This window comes from Microtus ochrogaster, chromosome X (genome assembly GCF_000317375.1).
Source record: "Microtus ochrogaster isolate Prairie Vole_2 chromosome X, MicOch1.0, whole genome shotgun sequence".
Taxonomy (NCBI): domain Eukaryota; kingdom Metazoa; phylum Chordata; class Mammalia; order Rodentia; family Cricetidae; genus Microtus; species Microtus ochrogaster.
The window spans coordinates 27,755,035-27,772,486 of NC_022026.1; the positions used below are offsets into that span (position 1 = coordinate 27,755,035).

Sequence of the window (17,452 nt, forward strand, 5' to 3'; positions counted from 1 at the left end):
AGCCACCACCTCGTGGTGCTACACACATTATTAGAAGTGGGTTAATCAAGATGTGAGAATTGACCAATAAGAGGCTAGAACAGTTTGTGTGTTGTTATTTTGGGTGTAAAGCTAGTTGTGCTGGAGCCAGGCAGAACAAAAAGCAGGCCTGCTCGCCTCCTCACTACACACGTGCATGTGCACATGTGTATATGCACCCTCATATCTACGTACCCAGGCAGACATGAGCACACCTCCTCACATTCACACAGAAAATCTGTGGTATCTTATTTCTTAGAATGTATATCCTATATTTGTTAATCTGACAAATTAATTCCTAGTTAAATACTACAAAAGACATAAATGAAGTATAAAACATAAAGATGGTTACCCATTTATCCATTTAATAAATTATTGAGCTGTTAGCAAAACACCATTCTTAACACTTAGGACATATCAAAACTTGTGCGAAATCATGATATTATAGCACTTACAGTCTATCAACTGATGACAATCAAATGCAAACTCAGAGGCTTAGGATGTATGTTGGGGGTAGAGCTTCTTTCAGCATTCTCAAGGTCCTGGGTTCAATCTCTAACCAAATATTAAAAGAGGAGTAAATTATGTTTCCCACTCCTACCTGATCTTCTACTAGAATTCTGAGATATTTCAGTCAATATTTAAGTTCTTAGATTGCAAATCTGTTTGATGAGAAAGAACAAAGCATTATCAAAATATTTGGGGGGATAAATTTGAGATAGACCCATGAGAAGAAATTGTTCAGTTACGAGCTGCACATTACCTCAATGAGAAATTTGACTATAAGCCTGAAGAAAAAAGATTAACACGGTGAGGCATCCAAAAGATGTGAAAAGGAAAGGGGGGGTGATCTATTCTAGAAGTAAATATAATACAGCAGGCTCATATTGGTCACATTCATAAAGACATCTTGTGTAATTTTGACATCCCTTAACACAGTCAGCCTTTTCTACTTCTCCTTTTTCTCCCAAACAAGTGAGATGTAAGAACTAGGTTTGCTTAAGAGTTTTCAATATCTGTAGTCAGCCCAGAAAAGTAATTCCATTTGCACTTTCTAATCTTTAAAGCAAAGAGATAGTCTGGGTATATGTGAAAGATAATGACTTTGAAAGTGGATATGGGATGTAATGGGGAATTTCAATTATTTCCCATTTAAATAAATCAGGATATGTTGTGTGGCATGAAAGAAGATAAATTTGGAATCACGCAGAACTAAGAAGGATTCCTGGTTCTACTTATGTGTGATCCTCAGCTGACTGCAGAGTCTCAGTTTACTTCATTCCTTCTTTCCTTTCTTGCCTTCTTCCCCCCTTTACTTCTTCCCTCCTTCTTTGAAAAGGGATAATATTTAGAGCAACTACATTTAGTTAGGGAACATCTCTTTATTGTCTTATATCATTGTGAAATAAATTAAAAATTTCAAAGTAATATAGCATATTCCTTTTAAGTCTGGAAAACTACAAATATAGCTTGCCTTTCTCTTAAAAGAAATGAAAAATAAATGCTTTTACAAAAGCATTATAAAGTATTAATTAAAAATGAATCATTTCTTGTCATCAGAGATATGGCTACTGGCAATAGTTAGTCAACAAACTTTCCCATTACGACAGAACAACTGTGCCCCTAGGCTTGACAATTAATAAAAAGAAAATTTCCGTGTGGAAAGCCTTCTAATACACAAAACTCATACTGTGAAGCACTCAGATGTCCCACCTCCCAACTGTCCATTTGTATTGAGGGTTAATAGTACAACTGGTGAAAATTACATATGCTAGAACAACTTTATCTTCCCCAGACCTACCAGAAATGAAAACATCCCTGCACTGGAGTGAGCAGACTCAAAATTCCTGCCCTTCACTGGCCTCAGAGAAAGTGCAGTCCTAGGAGAATGACAAGCTGTTTCAAATCTCCAGCCTTAGGTGGGGTCAAAGGAAAGAACCCCACATGATTATTCTGAAATACGGAAGGAGGGGTGTGTGTGATAAGACTAGCATTTTGGGAAAATACAGAGAAGAAGAAACTAACAGCCACCGGAATTTCTAGTCTCTTCAGCAGAAGGAGGATGGAAGAAAGAACTGAGGTGGCTTCACATAAGATGGAGATCTTGTTGGTCCTGCTGATCCTGGGCCACCTAATAGTGCTCACCTACGGTAAGGTAGCACACTGATGCCTGACTACCACTTCTACCTCAGGCAGAGGATGTGGGTGTTGATGTTGAGTGTTTACTGAGAAAAGCTTGTTTTTAAATGGTCAGTAACAGTTATATGCAATTCTGTAAGCTTTCTGAAATTGGGCAGAAGGGAAGGAAGTCATTGAAATCTAGTAAAAATTCCAGAAGCTGCCTTGGGTAGAAATTGAAACAGTTCTTCGCTTGGAAAGTATTTGCATGATTTTCCAGTATTTCAGGTATGTCAGAAGACTTCAAGGTCACCCAAACCTCCTATATTCTCCTTTTTCCTTGAAAGTCTACAATAATGACTAACTTCTCATTTCCATGCTTTGATTCTTACCACAACATACCATCACCAATGAATAGATATTTAATAAGTAAGTGTGATGTAAGTGTGACCTTCGAAGTAACCTGTAGCCAGGCATGGTGGGGCACACATTTAATCCCAGCACTTGGAAGGCAGAGGAACTCTGATTGATCTCAGTGAGTTCAAGGACACATTGGTCTATATAGAAAACTTTGAGTTGTCTTGGGTTACATGGTGAAACTCAGTTTCTATATAAACAAATAGTAATATGCACCATCAAATAGAATGGTTTACAGGTGCTTAACATTTGCTGTTCATACACTTTAGAACACAGCCATTTGCTGGTCTCCACCAGGCTGTATCCAGGAGCATGCCCAAATAGTACTTGTGTTGTGCTAAATCCCTTTCTCTGTTGTTTCTATCCAAGGGCTTCTCACTATCAACCCAGAATACACATGATTCCTTTTTCCATGCCAGCGCTTCAAATGTCTGAGGAGAGGAAGAAACTGTGCTCCCTTAACTCTCCTCTTCTCCAAGCTAAATATCTCTAGCTTCTTCAGCTTGGTACATTACTAGCTGCTGAGATAACTCACTTCCTTACGGACCCAGTAACCCAGTTGTAGGGACTGTTTGTGGGAACTAATTCTAGATACACAGCCCAGAAGAGGTTGGGCTATCTCATAGGGGCATTTCTGTGAATCTTCCTCCACACTCATTTACAACTCAAGGAAATGAAGCGCCTTTCAGGAAACTAAGTACAATTAAGAACTAAGTAAGTTTCAGTATAGGGTAAAGGGATTCTTGCTGAAGTTTTGCTTGTTTTGTCTTCCTAGAAGACAAGACTAGCTAGATCAATCATAATTTGAAGTATCTAGCAATACCGAATTTTTGCTGTTCTTTTTTTAACCAAAGTTGGCCTATCTAATGGCTAAAATATGACATGAATGTTCTAAGAGTTCCTGGTGAGGGCAAAGGCCTTAGACTCTACTTCAGTGTCCCCATTATTAGAAACTCTGGTCCTTACAGTGCATCCAGGAAGATGGACAGCATAACCTCACTCTGTTCACAAGGCATCGTATTCTACCTGCTGACCTGAAATATGTGCTAAATGAAAAAGATTTATTCAGTAATACCTTGCATTTTGAAACTACATCTACCAGGAAAGACATTGCCTAAATACAATTTCTGGCCCCAGTTGAATAAAATGCAAAAGGATTGAGATATGAGCTTATATATGAAAAATTCTAACAAAACACAATGAGTCCCTGTCTTTTCTTGCCTCTGGGCTCCTCTCCCCAGCCCGTCAAGGAGCAATTTCCTTTGGTTCTACCACAATAACTAGCCTATCCAGCTCTGGAGATTTATTCGGGTTCTTTTCTTTTCCAGGCCAAGCGTGGATTAAACCCTTTCCCCCTCTGAATATAACTTTCTAATGTTTTTTATAAGAACTAAAAGAAAAAAAAAGAGAAATAAGGACCAAAAAATCAGCTAGGTTTACTTGCAAAGTACAAGGTTCAAAGCTCATAGCTAATGGTTTGGTCTGGCAGGAAAATTCATCCGGGCCTTTTGCTTCACCTTTCAGTTCCCTTATCGATCATCTCTGTCATCCTTCCAGAAGAGAACGTGAGTTTATGTCCCCATCACTGAGCCTTTTCTCTTGAGTGAGTAAAAGGTGGTAATAGAGCAGAGGGCTGTTTCAGCCATGAATCTACACACACAAAAAAACTACATCCATTTCAACTATTTGCCATTCTTTTTCCTTCATCTCATTTGAAAATAGTGAAAGAAAAACTATGGGCATGTAAAATATCATAGAATCCCTAAAGATTGCTCTATCCTAACTCTCCATATTCTGTTTGGGAAAAATAAATGTCACCTCCTAGCAAGACAGTGACATAAAAAGGACCTGAAACCATCTAGCTAAAGAATGTTAAGGACTTCATCCCACACACTGACTCGGATTGATGAGAAAGCTATCAGCAGAGGCCAGGGATAACCAAAGTATGACTGAAGGGAAAGTGCTTCTTAGAAAGCTATTGAGCCTGTCACTCGCCCTCACTCAGGTGAGCATGTCAACTGCTGCTTGCTCATTTTACTTTCTTCCCTGTCTTTAGGCCAACCCATCCTAAGAGCGCCAAAGAGTGTGACAGGGACCCGGAATGGGGACGTGACATTACAGTGCATCTATACTCCCATGAGAGGCTACAGTCAAGAGTCTGTGAAATGGCTGGTACGACATGGCTCTGATCCAGTCACCATCTTCCTACATGACTCCTCGGGAGACCATATCCAACAGGCCAAATACAGAGGCCGCCTGAAAGTGAGCCAGAAACTTCCAGGGGATGTGTCTCTCCAACTGAATTCCCTTCAGATGGATGACAGGAGTCACTACACATGTGAAGTCACCTGGCAGAGCCCAGAGGGAACCCAAGTGATGAGAGATGAGATTATAGAGCTCCGTGTCCAGAAATGTAAGTCACTGTGAGAGCAGAAATGCACTGATAAACAAAGACACGATAGCGTACTGTAGTCCTAGACACCTCTGAGAAATTGAGAGGCCTTGGTCTCTAATCCTATGTGCTAATCACAGGATCCTCGAAGTCATCACCCCATTCAAGAATTTAAATACTGCTGGGAAATAAATACAAATGCATCACTTTCAAAAAAGCTCGTCATGGGCTAGAGAGATGGCTCAGAGGTTAAGAACACTGACAGCTCTTCCAGAGGTCCTGAGTTCAATTCCCAGAAACCACATGGTGGCTCACAGCCATCTGTAATGAGATCTGGTGCCCCTCTTCTTGCCAGCAAGCACACAGACAGACAGAACACTGTATACATAATAAATAAATAAATCTTTAAAAAAAAAAAAAGCTCTCCTTCTGCCACGCCATCACTCCTAGATTTGCCAAAGGCTTTCTGAGGGACCTGGTCCCCCACTAGCTGTGCTTCCCAGTTTACCACAAGGTTTTAGAAACTGAAATCTGCATAGTCCTCTACATAACAAAATTCCAAACTCTCTCCATTCACATCTAACCACATAAAATTCCCTGCAGCAGTAGACTTGCCGGCATTCCTTCCTCCTTCTTTTAGCCACTTTGACTTGGGTTTTCTACAGTTTGTCTGAGTGATTCTGCTGAGATTATTTGCTGGCTCTTCTGTTCATTACTGTAAGTGTTCTTGAAGTTTAGATTATTGTTAGCGTACAGCTACAGTAGAGGGCTTTATTTTCTTCGCTTAACTTGAATATTTTCATTTCTAATCTGCCAGTCTACAGCTTGTCTCTCTTCAGTCTTTTAATATTTCTTTTCCAGTAAAGATATTTTTTTAGTTGGATGTAGTATCACGGTAATTTAATGGTTTTTTTATTCCTCTCTGTGTTTTAGAGGTTGTAACCAGAAAATCATTGCCTCTACTCAGATCTTTTTTTGTTTTAATGCTGAATCCTAATAGATTCAGAGTTCCCAATATCACATTGCTGTCTTTAATCCACTTTGGTTGATTTTTGCACAGGACAGTAGAGGTCAGGTTTCAATCTTGATGATGCCCACTTTTCCCAGCACCAGTTATTGAAAAGGCTACTGTTTCTCTGGTGTGATTTTGTACATTTACAAGAAATTAGTTGCTTTCAGACATATTTGTTTATTCCTGGAATGTGTACACTGTTTTACTGGCCTATGTATCTTTGTATAGTAATATTGTACTGGTTTGGCTAATTATACTTCTGTGATATGTCCCGAAATCAGGAATTGTAATGATTTCAGTCTTCGTTGAGAACTGTCCATCCAAATACTTTAGTCATTTCAAAATTGCATTTGCCTAATTATTCTTGAGTTATGAGCGTAATTTCTTTATTTGGATTATTAAAGTCTTTTAAAATGATTTTACCATAATAATAATTATTATTGTTTACATCCCAATTGCATTTTACCCTCCCTCCTCTTCTTCCAGTCCCTCTCTCCACTTCCCCTTTATGCTCCCCTCCCCAATCCATTCCCCCTCCTTTCTATTCAGAAAAGGGCAGGCTTCCTATGGATATCGACCAAGCACAGCATAACAAGTTGCAGTAAGACTAGGCACTTCCCCTCGTATTAAGGCTGCACTAATGCAACCCAAAATAATGAATAGTGTCCAAAAAGCCAGCAAAAGTGTCAAACACAGCCCCTGATTCCACTGTTAGGAGTCCCACATACAGAGGGCCTAGATCAGTTCCACTCACCCTGTCTCTGTGAGTCACATGAGCCCAGGTTAGTCGATTCTCTGGGTTTTCTTGTGATGCCCTTGACCATCTGTCTCTTACAATCCTTCTTCCCCCTCTTTCACAGAATTGCCTGACCTCTGCCTAATATTTGACCGTGACTCTTTGCACCTGTTTCCATCAGTTGCTAGGTGAAGCCTCTATGATGATTATTGGGCTAGGCACCAATCTAGGAGTATAGCAATATATTATTAGGAATCATTTCATTAGCTTTTTTTCCAGTCATGTCTGGTTCTACCCTAAGTCTCTAGGTTATCCAACCTCTGAGTCCTGGTACTCCATACAATGTCGGGGATGGGTTCCCTCTCAGGGCTGGACCAGATAGTGGCTGGTCACTCTCACAATTTCTTTGCCACATTTACCCCAGCACATCTTGTAGCCAGGGTAAATTGTAGGTTGAAGGTTATGTGGCTGGGTTAGTCTTATGAAATACATTATTCACAAGTATTCTCCCACTTCTTCATGTTGTCTTTTACAGTTCTTGAGATGTAGTTATATGCAAGTGCTTTGCCTGTGTGTATGTTCATGCACCATATAGGTGTATGGTTCCTGTAGAAGTCAGAAGAGGGATCAGATGCTCTAGAAACTGGAGTTATAGATGGTTTAAGGTATCATGTGGGTGCTGAGAACCAAACCCAGGTCCTTTGCAAGAGTAGCCAATGCTCTAAATTGTTAAACCATCTCTGCAGCTCAACATGTTGCCTTTTTACTTTCATGATGGTAACATTCAAGGCTCCAAAGTTTTTTTGTTGAAGTCTAAGCCTATTTTATCTTAATATTTGTGTTTTTGTAGCATATCCCACCAGACCCAATATTCCTTAAGTTTCTTAAGATCTGAGTGGAAAAGAAAGGGGGGGGATGGAATGGCCCAGATGGGGAAAAGACAGAGAGAAAGAGCAAGAAAAAAGATATCTTGATTGAGGGAGTCATTGTGGGTCTAGTGAAAAACCTTGCACTAAGGAAATTCCCAGGAATCTCCAAGAATTTGCCCCAGCTAAGACCCTAAACAATAGTGGAGAGGATGCCTGAACTGGCCTTCTCCTGTAATCAGACTGACTACTTACCTTAATTTTCATCATAGAACCTTCACCCAGCAAATGATGGAAGCATATACAGAAAACCACGGGGGAGTATTGGGCTGAGCTCCCAAAGTTTAGTGGAAGAGTAGGAGGAATGAGAATATGAGAAAAGAGGTCAAGACCATGATGGAACACCCACTTAAACAGCTTACCTCAGCTAATGGGAGCCCACCAACTCTGGCCTGACAATCAGGGAACTAGCATAGGACCAAACAAGGCCCTCTGAATGTGTTTGACAGTTGCATGGCTGGGGCAGACTGAGGGGCCACTGGAAGTGACACAGGGGTTTATCTCTACTGCCTGTACTGGCTTTTTGGGATCCTATTCTTTTTGGGTGGATACCTTGCTCAGCCTAGATATAGTAAGGAGGGCCTTGGACCTTCCCCAAAGTAATGTGCCTTACCCTCTCTGCGGAGTGGATGGGGAGTGGGGGGAGTGGGAGGAGGGGAGGGAGTAGGAACTGTGATTAGAATGTAAAATGAGAAAAGATTGTTTTTAAAATAAAAAAGTAAATAGATTAAATTAATAAAATTTTTAAAAGATCTCGTAGAACTGACTAGTGAAGCCACTTTAGCTTGATTTTTTCTTTCTTAGTAGTTCTTTAACTAGCAATCCAGTATTTTTTTACTTGTTTAAATTCCATAATTTCAAGTTTCCTGATTCATCTTTTGAAGTTAACATTTACTTTTTAATATTTATTTATTATTTTAAGTATATGATGGTTTTATCTGCAAGCATGTGCATATTAGTTACTTTTCTATTTCAGTGATAAAATCTTATAACCAACACATAAAGGACACCAGAGCAAAGACATGGTTGCAGGAACAGTTAGAGCTCACATCTTGATCTGAAAGCAAGAGGCTGCGAGAGGGAGAACAGTAGAAATAGCACAAATCTTTTGAAACTTCATAGCCCACCCCTAGTGACACATTTCCTGCAGTAGGGACACACCTCCTAATCCTTCCGAAACCGTTGCAGCAACTACGAACCACAGTTTCAAATATATGAGCCTATAGGGGCCATTTCCATTCAAACCATCATAATGTGTATGTACAGAGTACCTGCCTGGCGCCTGTGAAGGTCAGAAAGACACATAGTTTCTCTGGAACTTGAGCTATATACAGGAATGAGTGGCTATGTCAGGGCTGGAAACCATCCCCACGTCTTCTGCAGGAGCAAAAAGAACTCTTAACCACTGAGCCAACACTCCAGGCCCTACTCCTCATTTTATTTTATTCAGTTAGAGAAGATGCTTATTATTTCAGATATTTTTAAAATTTACTAAGATTTGTTTTATACACAACATATGGTCTGTTTCGAATAATGCTGCAGGTATACTTTAATAATAATAGTATCTACTTTGCTATTATTGTATGAAGTGTTCTATATATGTCACTGCTGGTTAACAATGTTGTTCAACCCTTGAATCTCTTTAATCTTCTTTCTAGTTATTAAACAGATCATTTAAAGTGGGATGTTGAATTCAAATTATGATTGGTAAACTAACCATTTCTCTCCCCAATTCTTCTAAATTTTCTTCATGAATTTTGGAGGCTCTAGTATTATCAGTATATGTTTATTAATAAACTTTATCCTTCACCAAAAATAATTTTATGATTATAAGTTGTTGTTCTTTGTACCTAGTAAAATTTTTTCTCAAATATAATTTGCCTTATATCAGTATAATCATTCTACTTATATGTTGGCTAATGACTGTATGGTACATCTTTTAACATTATTTTACTTTAAAACCTTGTTTTGCCTTTGAGTACTAAGCAAGGATATCATATAGTTAGATATGATAATCTGAGACTCTCTGCCTTTAAATCTGAATTCTTCTACTTCTATTTAATCTAAGTATTAATAAAGTAAGATTTATCTCTGCCAATTTTCTATTCGTAGTCTTTATACTTATTGCTATATTCCTTCATCGCTTCTACCTTTGATGCCTGATAGATAATTTCTAGCATATTATATAGTTCGATTCTTGTTTAGTTTACTGTGATGGCTATTTTTATGTCAACTTCGTAGAAGCTAGACTCATTTTGTATGAGAAAATGCCCCTAATAGACTGGCCTGTGAGCAAACCTGTGGTGTATTTTCTTGGCTAATGAGTGATGTGAGAAGACCCAACTCACCACAAGCAGTAACACCCACTGAGTGGTCCTGGGTGCTAGAAGAAAGCAAGATGAGTTAACCATGGGGAAAAATCCAATAAGTAACATTCCTCCGTGGCTTCTGCTTGTGAAGTTCCTGCCTCTAATTTCCTACCATGAATCCCTGCCATGACTTCGCTAAGTGATAGAACATGACCAGAAGCTTGTAAGAAGAAATAAACTCTTACCTTCTCCAGTTGCTTTGGGTTATTGTGCTTTATCACAGCCAAAGGTATCTTAACTAAGACATTTACTAAGTATTTTCATTATTTCTGTTTGTGGGATATCAACAATTCCTAATTTATTGCATTTATTCCAATTTAATTTCATAATATACAAAGGGTCATTTGTATACAGCTCAATTTCTTATCATTTAGTTCTATCATTACCGCAAATTGCATCTTAGTATATTATAATTGTATGAGTATTGATATAGTATTATTGTTTTGTAGGGATGGATAGATAGCTCAGCTATTAAAAGCTAGGCTCACAATCAAAATAATATTGTTTTGTAAAGTGATTTTTTTTTAAGTCAGATTGGAAAAATATGTTTACACTCAGTATTCACCAGTATAGGTACTTCTACTGGTGCCTTTTTATTTCTTCATATTAGTTTTGGATATAATTCACTGTCCCTTTATTTTACCTTAAACAATGCCTTTTGACAATTCTTTTGGTCCTATCTTCTAGAGAGTATTCTCACAGTCATTGTTTATCCGGGAAATGTCATGATTTCTGCCTCATTTTTATTTGGAGGTTATTTATGTTTTAGATGGGGGTTTGCTTTGCTACCCAAACTAAATTTATACTTGTAGTTGTGACTGCAATCACATTCTCACTCTACTTATTTGACTGTTTGTTTCTTTGTTTTTTAGGACTTTTGTTGGTGATTTTAAAATACTAATTTTGTATAGTCTTGTATATTCATGGTCATGAGATAGCCATTGAGTTCACTATTTGATTAGCTCAGAAGTCAGTAATAACTGGATAGAGATTTTCTTAAGAGCCAGGAGAAAATAAACCACGTATTATTTACCAGAGAACGTTGTTGCTGGTTTAACGATGATATCAATGTGTATCCAGTTTATAATTATAGTATATTGTTTATTTGCTGTTAATATGAAACCTCAAGGTTAATCATAAGTGTGATCTTAAACCTTTCTTATATTTTTTTTCTGGATGTGCACAAGACTTTAAGAAAGGATATGATATCTTTGACTCTGGGAAGTTGCCAAACTTTTCAAACTTCCTGGAGATATCTCATTTTTGAGAATTTCCTTTTAAAAGTCTTGGTTACTCTATTCTTTCTCCAAACTGTTATCCATCGCTTTAGGCTCTATGTGACAAATTTTCTCCTAGCCATAGAGAGAGACTTTTAGTGCAGATGCTAAATAAAACAAGCATTGGGAGTTATGGCTTTTAAAGAAATCATTAGAAAGGTCAAATAAAGATAGTATTTCTGGAATGAACTTCTAACTTTTGTACCTGGAGTAGGGTATTAATTTTTATTACCTCTGAGGAAAGCTGAAATGCCACAAAGCTTCATTTTATTACTAAAACTGGGCTGTTTTTCTTCCATAAGCACCATAAGTTCCTACGAACCAATTTCCCAAATTCTGGGAAAAAAATGACAATACCAAAATATTTCAGTTATGCCTTTATTTCTGTGAGGGGCAAGTTTTAGAAGTCATTACTTTGACATTTTCACTGAAGTCACCAACTAACATCTTCTTTGTTGTTCTTTGGAATTCTTCCTCAAGAATGACTCGTTATATTTTAGTGAAAATTAGTGATTACTAGAATATATTCCCTCAGCCTAGTCTTCACACCATCTCAACTCTAGATATAGGTTCACTGACGTCTTTCAACCCTGCCTTATGACCACTACCTTAGAGTGATGTGTGAGGATTAAAGAACAGGCAATAGAAGTTACCAGCATCATGATGGAAGGGTTGAGAGGTACAACCTAATTCCTAATTTTAATAGTATCTTCAATTGTTTATCTAAAGGAACCAGATCCCTGAACCTCACTCCTTTTTCCCTTGCAGACCCCTCTAATCCAACTATAATCAATGTTGAAGCACTTACAACCATGCAATCCCCCTTGGAAGGTAAGTTTTACTAGAGCTTTGTTACTGAATTCTTGAAACACATTTGGAAACCAAGGAGATGCAATTCCACTGACTTTGGGCAAAGAGATCACTGTGTTACTCAAAGAGATCATGGCAGTAAATTAATGAATATAAAAGAAATGTAGCAAATATTTAAGGGTAATAGAGAAGTTGAATCATGAATATACACTTTTCTTTGTGAAAACAAGCTAAAAGAAAGCAACGTATCATATTTTTCCTAATCTGATTTACTATGTGACTTTGAGCATTCTACTTCTTTGTGTATCTTCTTCCACTGGAAATCCTTTATAGCAAAAAGCTGAGAGGTTTCACTTCATAGTACAATATAGACTAATAATATGGCTTGCTGCAGGATATTTGATTGCACTGTGAAACCACAAGACTGTATTAATAAACACAACCTTAGATCAGGAAGCAGACCCAGTGACTAGTGGACAAGAATTAGCCATAGAGAGTGCAGAGGATGCAGGAATATGGATAGAGAGATGCACAGAAAGGAGTAGGGAGGGACTTACGGATTCATGATCTTTTTATTTTAGGACAAATAGACAAACTCTCTTGCTGAGTCTCTGGTCAAAAGGAAGGTCAGCTGGTTGCTTCTCAGCATCTCTGAGTTGTCAGGTTTTCACCCAAACATCTGACTCCCAAATCTTTATTGGTAGATAGAGCAAGAGACACTTAGTTAAAAACTACATTGGCAGCTACAACAGAGCCGGTGCTGATGGGACCAGAAATCCCACCAGGTCATGAATGATCTATCTGAGCAGCAGAATGCTCAGTGCAGGGCAACAGAGCTACAGATGGTAGTAAAATTATCAGTAGAGTTAGGTGTAGCCACTAAGCCAATGGAAAAACAATGACTAGACACCCTGGAAGCCCAGAAAGAGATCTCCAGCAAAGACATCAAGCCTTTTCTGCCCTCGACTACCCTCACATCTCTTCAGTGTAAGATAGGCCTCTGACCTGGATTCTCTGTTCTCATAGCAACAACTACAGTGAATTCAACCTGTGACTGGACCACTAAGGAGAATGGAAAATTTACGGAGACCACTGTTGGCCCACTGGATGAAAAGCATGAGAGGACCACTGCTGGCCCGGGAAATGAAAACCATAAGGAGACCACTGTTGGCCCAGTGGATGAAAAGCATGAGAGGACCACTGCTGGCCTGGGGAATGAAAACAATAAGGACATCATTGATGGCCCAGGTAAAAGCAATATTTTATGCTATCATTCTTCTTTGACTCTAAACTGTGTGATACATTATAAGTTTTCTATGTGGAATTCAACTCCACAAACCGAGGAAGAGCCCAGGAACTAAATTGGATACTTATGATAGAAATGGAAAGGTAATGATACAAGAATAAAGAGTGAGGTTGTGGTTAAAGAAATGGATAAATTGTTCTTAGTTTGTTTTCTATTGTATCAGCAATATACTTCTCAAACACTGGGCACGATGGGTGGAAAGCAGGGTTAGGAACATGAACTCAGTCATCTATCCTAAGGAGACAGGAAATGGAATAGGTAAAGATCAAAGCAGTCCTCCACTACTTTAATTCTTGACTAAGGGCTTTTTGTAGCAGATCAGAGTTGATTTTTATTCACCAAAAATCTCAAAGATCCCCAAATCAGGAACTCAAGGACTAAAATCTCAAAGAGGAAATAGCCTGTATTATTTCATCTCAAACTTCTAGTCAGCTAATATGCACTGATGTGCCTAAATCAATTCTTAAAATAATGAATTTCTTTCACATTAATAGTTGACTCGCTACTCTCAAACTATGAGATCCCCATTTTCACCTGTGTCATATGGCATAGGTCATATGTCAGAACCCTCCAAATTATTTCATGGTCTTGTAACTAGTTGTTAATTCCAGATATACCGCAGAACATCTATGAATCCAGGTATCCATCAAGTATCTGTTTTGATTATTCAGTGTAAAATAGTTTAATAACTATTACTCATTGTTTCATGCTCTGGCTTTGTTTCATTGAAGGCATACTTCTTTTTATGATACTGGGGATAGGACCAGTGATCTCAAATAAGGAAGATATATGCTTTACTAATAAATAAAATAGAAAGCACAGCAAAAATCTTCAGGAACAGGTAAGACCATGTAGAAGAATGAATTTCAAGGATGGGTAATAAAATAGAAATACATAAGAAAATACATAAAGAAAACATTAATGAACACAACTAAAATATTTGAGACCAAACCTAATAGCCCACACAGTGAAAGAAGCAGAGATTAAGTAAAAATGCTTAGACAATGTATTCAATGAAATTATAGCTAAGAATTTTATAAACCTAGAGAAAGAAATAAACATCCAAATAAAGTACTGGCCAAAAGATGTACAGGGAAAGTGCCAGCTCAGAAACAGAGGCATAAATGTTTGCATAACATCAGATCTCTTACCAGCAACACTAAAATCCAGGAAAGCACAGAATGATATATTTCAAGCTCTGAAAATAATTACGGTCAACTGAGATTAGTATAGTCAACAAAGTTATATCTTAGAATTGATTGAGAATAGAAGTCCCTGAGATGTGGATATGGGTAACAGGGCAGTCCCTGTATGAACAGCATGAGAAGACAAGATGCCCAAGAGCTCATTGTGTTATGCTGTGAAAATGAAACCTGAATTGTGTTGGTTACCCCAAATGTTGATGATTCTAGAATCATGAAACATCTACCAAGGAGAACTGCAGATAGGGAGTGGTAATAGCCCAAGAAAGAGATGCCTGTTGCAGGCAGAAAGGCAGGAGTGGCGGAGTCATATAACCTTTGTGTCATCAGAAATGAGGCTACATGATTTCACGTCTGCCCTGATAGATTTTAGTCTCTCTTTAGTCCATTATTTCCTTCCTATCCATCCACTTCTCCCTTTTGGAATGGTAATGTGCATTCTGTGTCATCTTATGTTAGAAGTATGTGATCCACTTTTTTTTTATTTTACCTGAGGATACAGATAAGACATTTACTTGGGTCTCAAAACAGACATTGGACTTTTAAATGGTTTTGAGACTGTCACAGATTGTGAGGACTTTTATTTAGAGTTTGACTGAGCACATTTTGTACTATGATGTGGCCATAATCATATCAGGGTCAAAGAGTGGGATATGGTGGCTTGAATGTCCCCTGTAGAGTAATTGAGTTTTTGTTCCCCAACTGGTGGAAGTACGTCACTGGGGTTGGTCTTTGAGAGTTTATAACCTCATGCCAGTTCCACATCCCTTTCTCTGCACTGTCTTTGATGTTGACAAATGTGATTGATCTCGAGGCTTCCTGCTCCTGCTGCCATGTCCATGCTTGCCACCACAACTTCCTGCCATCACAGACTCATCCATCTTGAATCATAAACTCCTTGTTCTTTAAGTTATCTTTGGACCTGGTGTTTTATCACAGCAACAGAAAAGGAATTACTATAGTAAGGCACATGTGTTTAGAGACTGATCTATTTCTTGCAGTCTTCCAGTGCTTTATATAAATTTTAAAATATTTTTTAATATTCCTCCTGATTTCAACGAAGTCTAACAACTCCCTTTTCATCTTTAATTTCACTAATTTGAGGTTTCTTTCTCTTTTCTTGGTTATTTTAGCTGGGGAGTTTGTTCATCTTAATCTATTTAAAGAACAAACTATTTGGTTAATATTGTGTATTGTTTCTTTGGTCTGTCTTTCATTTATTTCAATCCCTGATCTTTATTATGATTTGTTGTATGCTGAGTTTGGGATTGACCTCCTTTCTTTCTAGAGCCATGTGGTATGTATTAGTTACTTTTCTATTCTATGATGAGACAACATGACCACGGTAACTTACAGAGGGAAGGGCATACTTTGAAATTACAGTTTTAAAGGGTTACAACCCATGATAGTGGAGTAAAGCAGGTGGCAGGCATCAGGCAGTTGAGAGCATTTAAGTCCAGCCACAAAAAAAAGAAGCCAAAAGAATAAACTGGGGGTAGCACATGGCTTTTGAAGCCTCAAAGTACATCCTCAGTGACATACTTCCTCATAATACTCCTCAAACAGCAACCAACTAGAAACCAATTCTAAATCCCAAGATGCCTCACTCAAGCTACCATATTCTACTCCCTAAACTTAATAGTCTGTTGGCCACATCATAAAGCAAAATTCATTTAGTCCAACTTCCAAAGTCCCCATATTCTTGCACAATTAGATTACTATTTGCAAGTCCAAAGTCTCTTCTGATTAAATTGATCTATATGATTACATTGAACCCATCAGAAACATTATAATTAAGACAATCTCTTAGCTGTAATGCCCTGTATAATAAAAAGCAATTATATCTAACATACAATAACACATAATATACATTACCATGATAAAAGTAAGAAATGAGGCATAGTAAGGACCAAAGCAAGACTGAAACCCGAAAGTACAAATTCTCAAATCCCATAGCTCCTTAGCTCTGTGACTGATATCAGAGGGTTTACATGTCTCTACCCCTCTGATTTTACTCCCCACAGCACCATTCCCTGTCAGATCGTTTTCACTCCCCTTCTACAGATGCCTTTCAAGGTCATTTGCCCTGTAGTAGAAACTTCATGAATGAACTTTCTTGCCCCATTTTGACTAACCTCAGATGCTATTTGAAACCACAGGAGAAGAAAGAATTCATGACCCACTAACTTCTGCATTCTTCATTTCTGCAAAGTCAGTTCCATGTGGACAACGGTGCCAAGTTTGACTGTCAGATTAACTTGGTTATCTCTGCAGATACACAGACGCCGTTTCTTAATAAAAGTTCAGAAGAAAGTAAGAATGTGTGGAACCTACCTCAACACAATTAAATGCTTCTTATGAAAAGCCTGTAGTCAACATTATACTAAGCTTAAAATCTTAGAGCATTCTAAAACGTAAAATGAGGTAAAAATGTGTATCACCTCCAGTTTTATTAAATATAAAGTTCACAATGAAGTTTCAAGATACATAAGCAACATATAAAATCAACATACGAAATCAATTTTTTACATATACACCAACAAATTTGCTAAAAACAAAATGAGAAAAGATATTCCATTCACACTGCTGGGCATATACCAAAAGACTATATCCTACCATGGGCATATTTGCACATCCATGTTTACTGATGCTTTGTTCACAACAAGAAATAAAATCAGCCTAAATAACAACCAGCAGATGAATGAACAAGGAAAATACATTTTTATTTGGCAAAAAAATTTATTCAGTCATGAGGAAAAATAAAATATCAGGAAAATTTATGGAACTGGAAAATATGTTAACTGGAGTAACCTAGGTTCACTAACATAAATGTTGAATGTTTTTTTCTTTTTTTCTTTTCTTTTCTTTT

General features: G+C 37.9%; 1 protein-coding gene across 1 annotated transcript in view; it reads left to right on the plus strand.

The window, feature by feature from the left end:
• Positions 1–2,113: 2,113 nt before the first annotated feature.
• The window catches only part of Vsig4 (V-set and immunoglobulin domain containing 4), a 23,670-nt gene continuing 8,331 nt past the window's right edge, over positions 2,114–17,452 (plus strand). The window contains exons 1-5 of the mRNA XM_005358645.2: positions 2,114–2,168; positions 4,610–4,966; positions 12,034–12,096; positions 13,102–13,169; positions 14,826–14,835. Of these exons, the coding sequence (XP_005358702.2) occupies positions 2,114–2,168; positions 4,610–4,966; positions 12,034–12,096; positions 13,102–13,169; positions 14,826–14,835 (553 nt within the window). The remainder of the gene's footprint in view (positions 2,169–4,609; positions 4,967–12,033; positions 12,097–13,101; positions 13,170–14,825; positions 14,836–17,452) is intronic.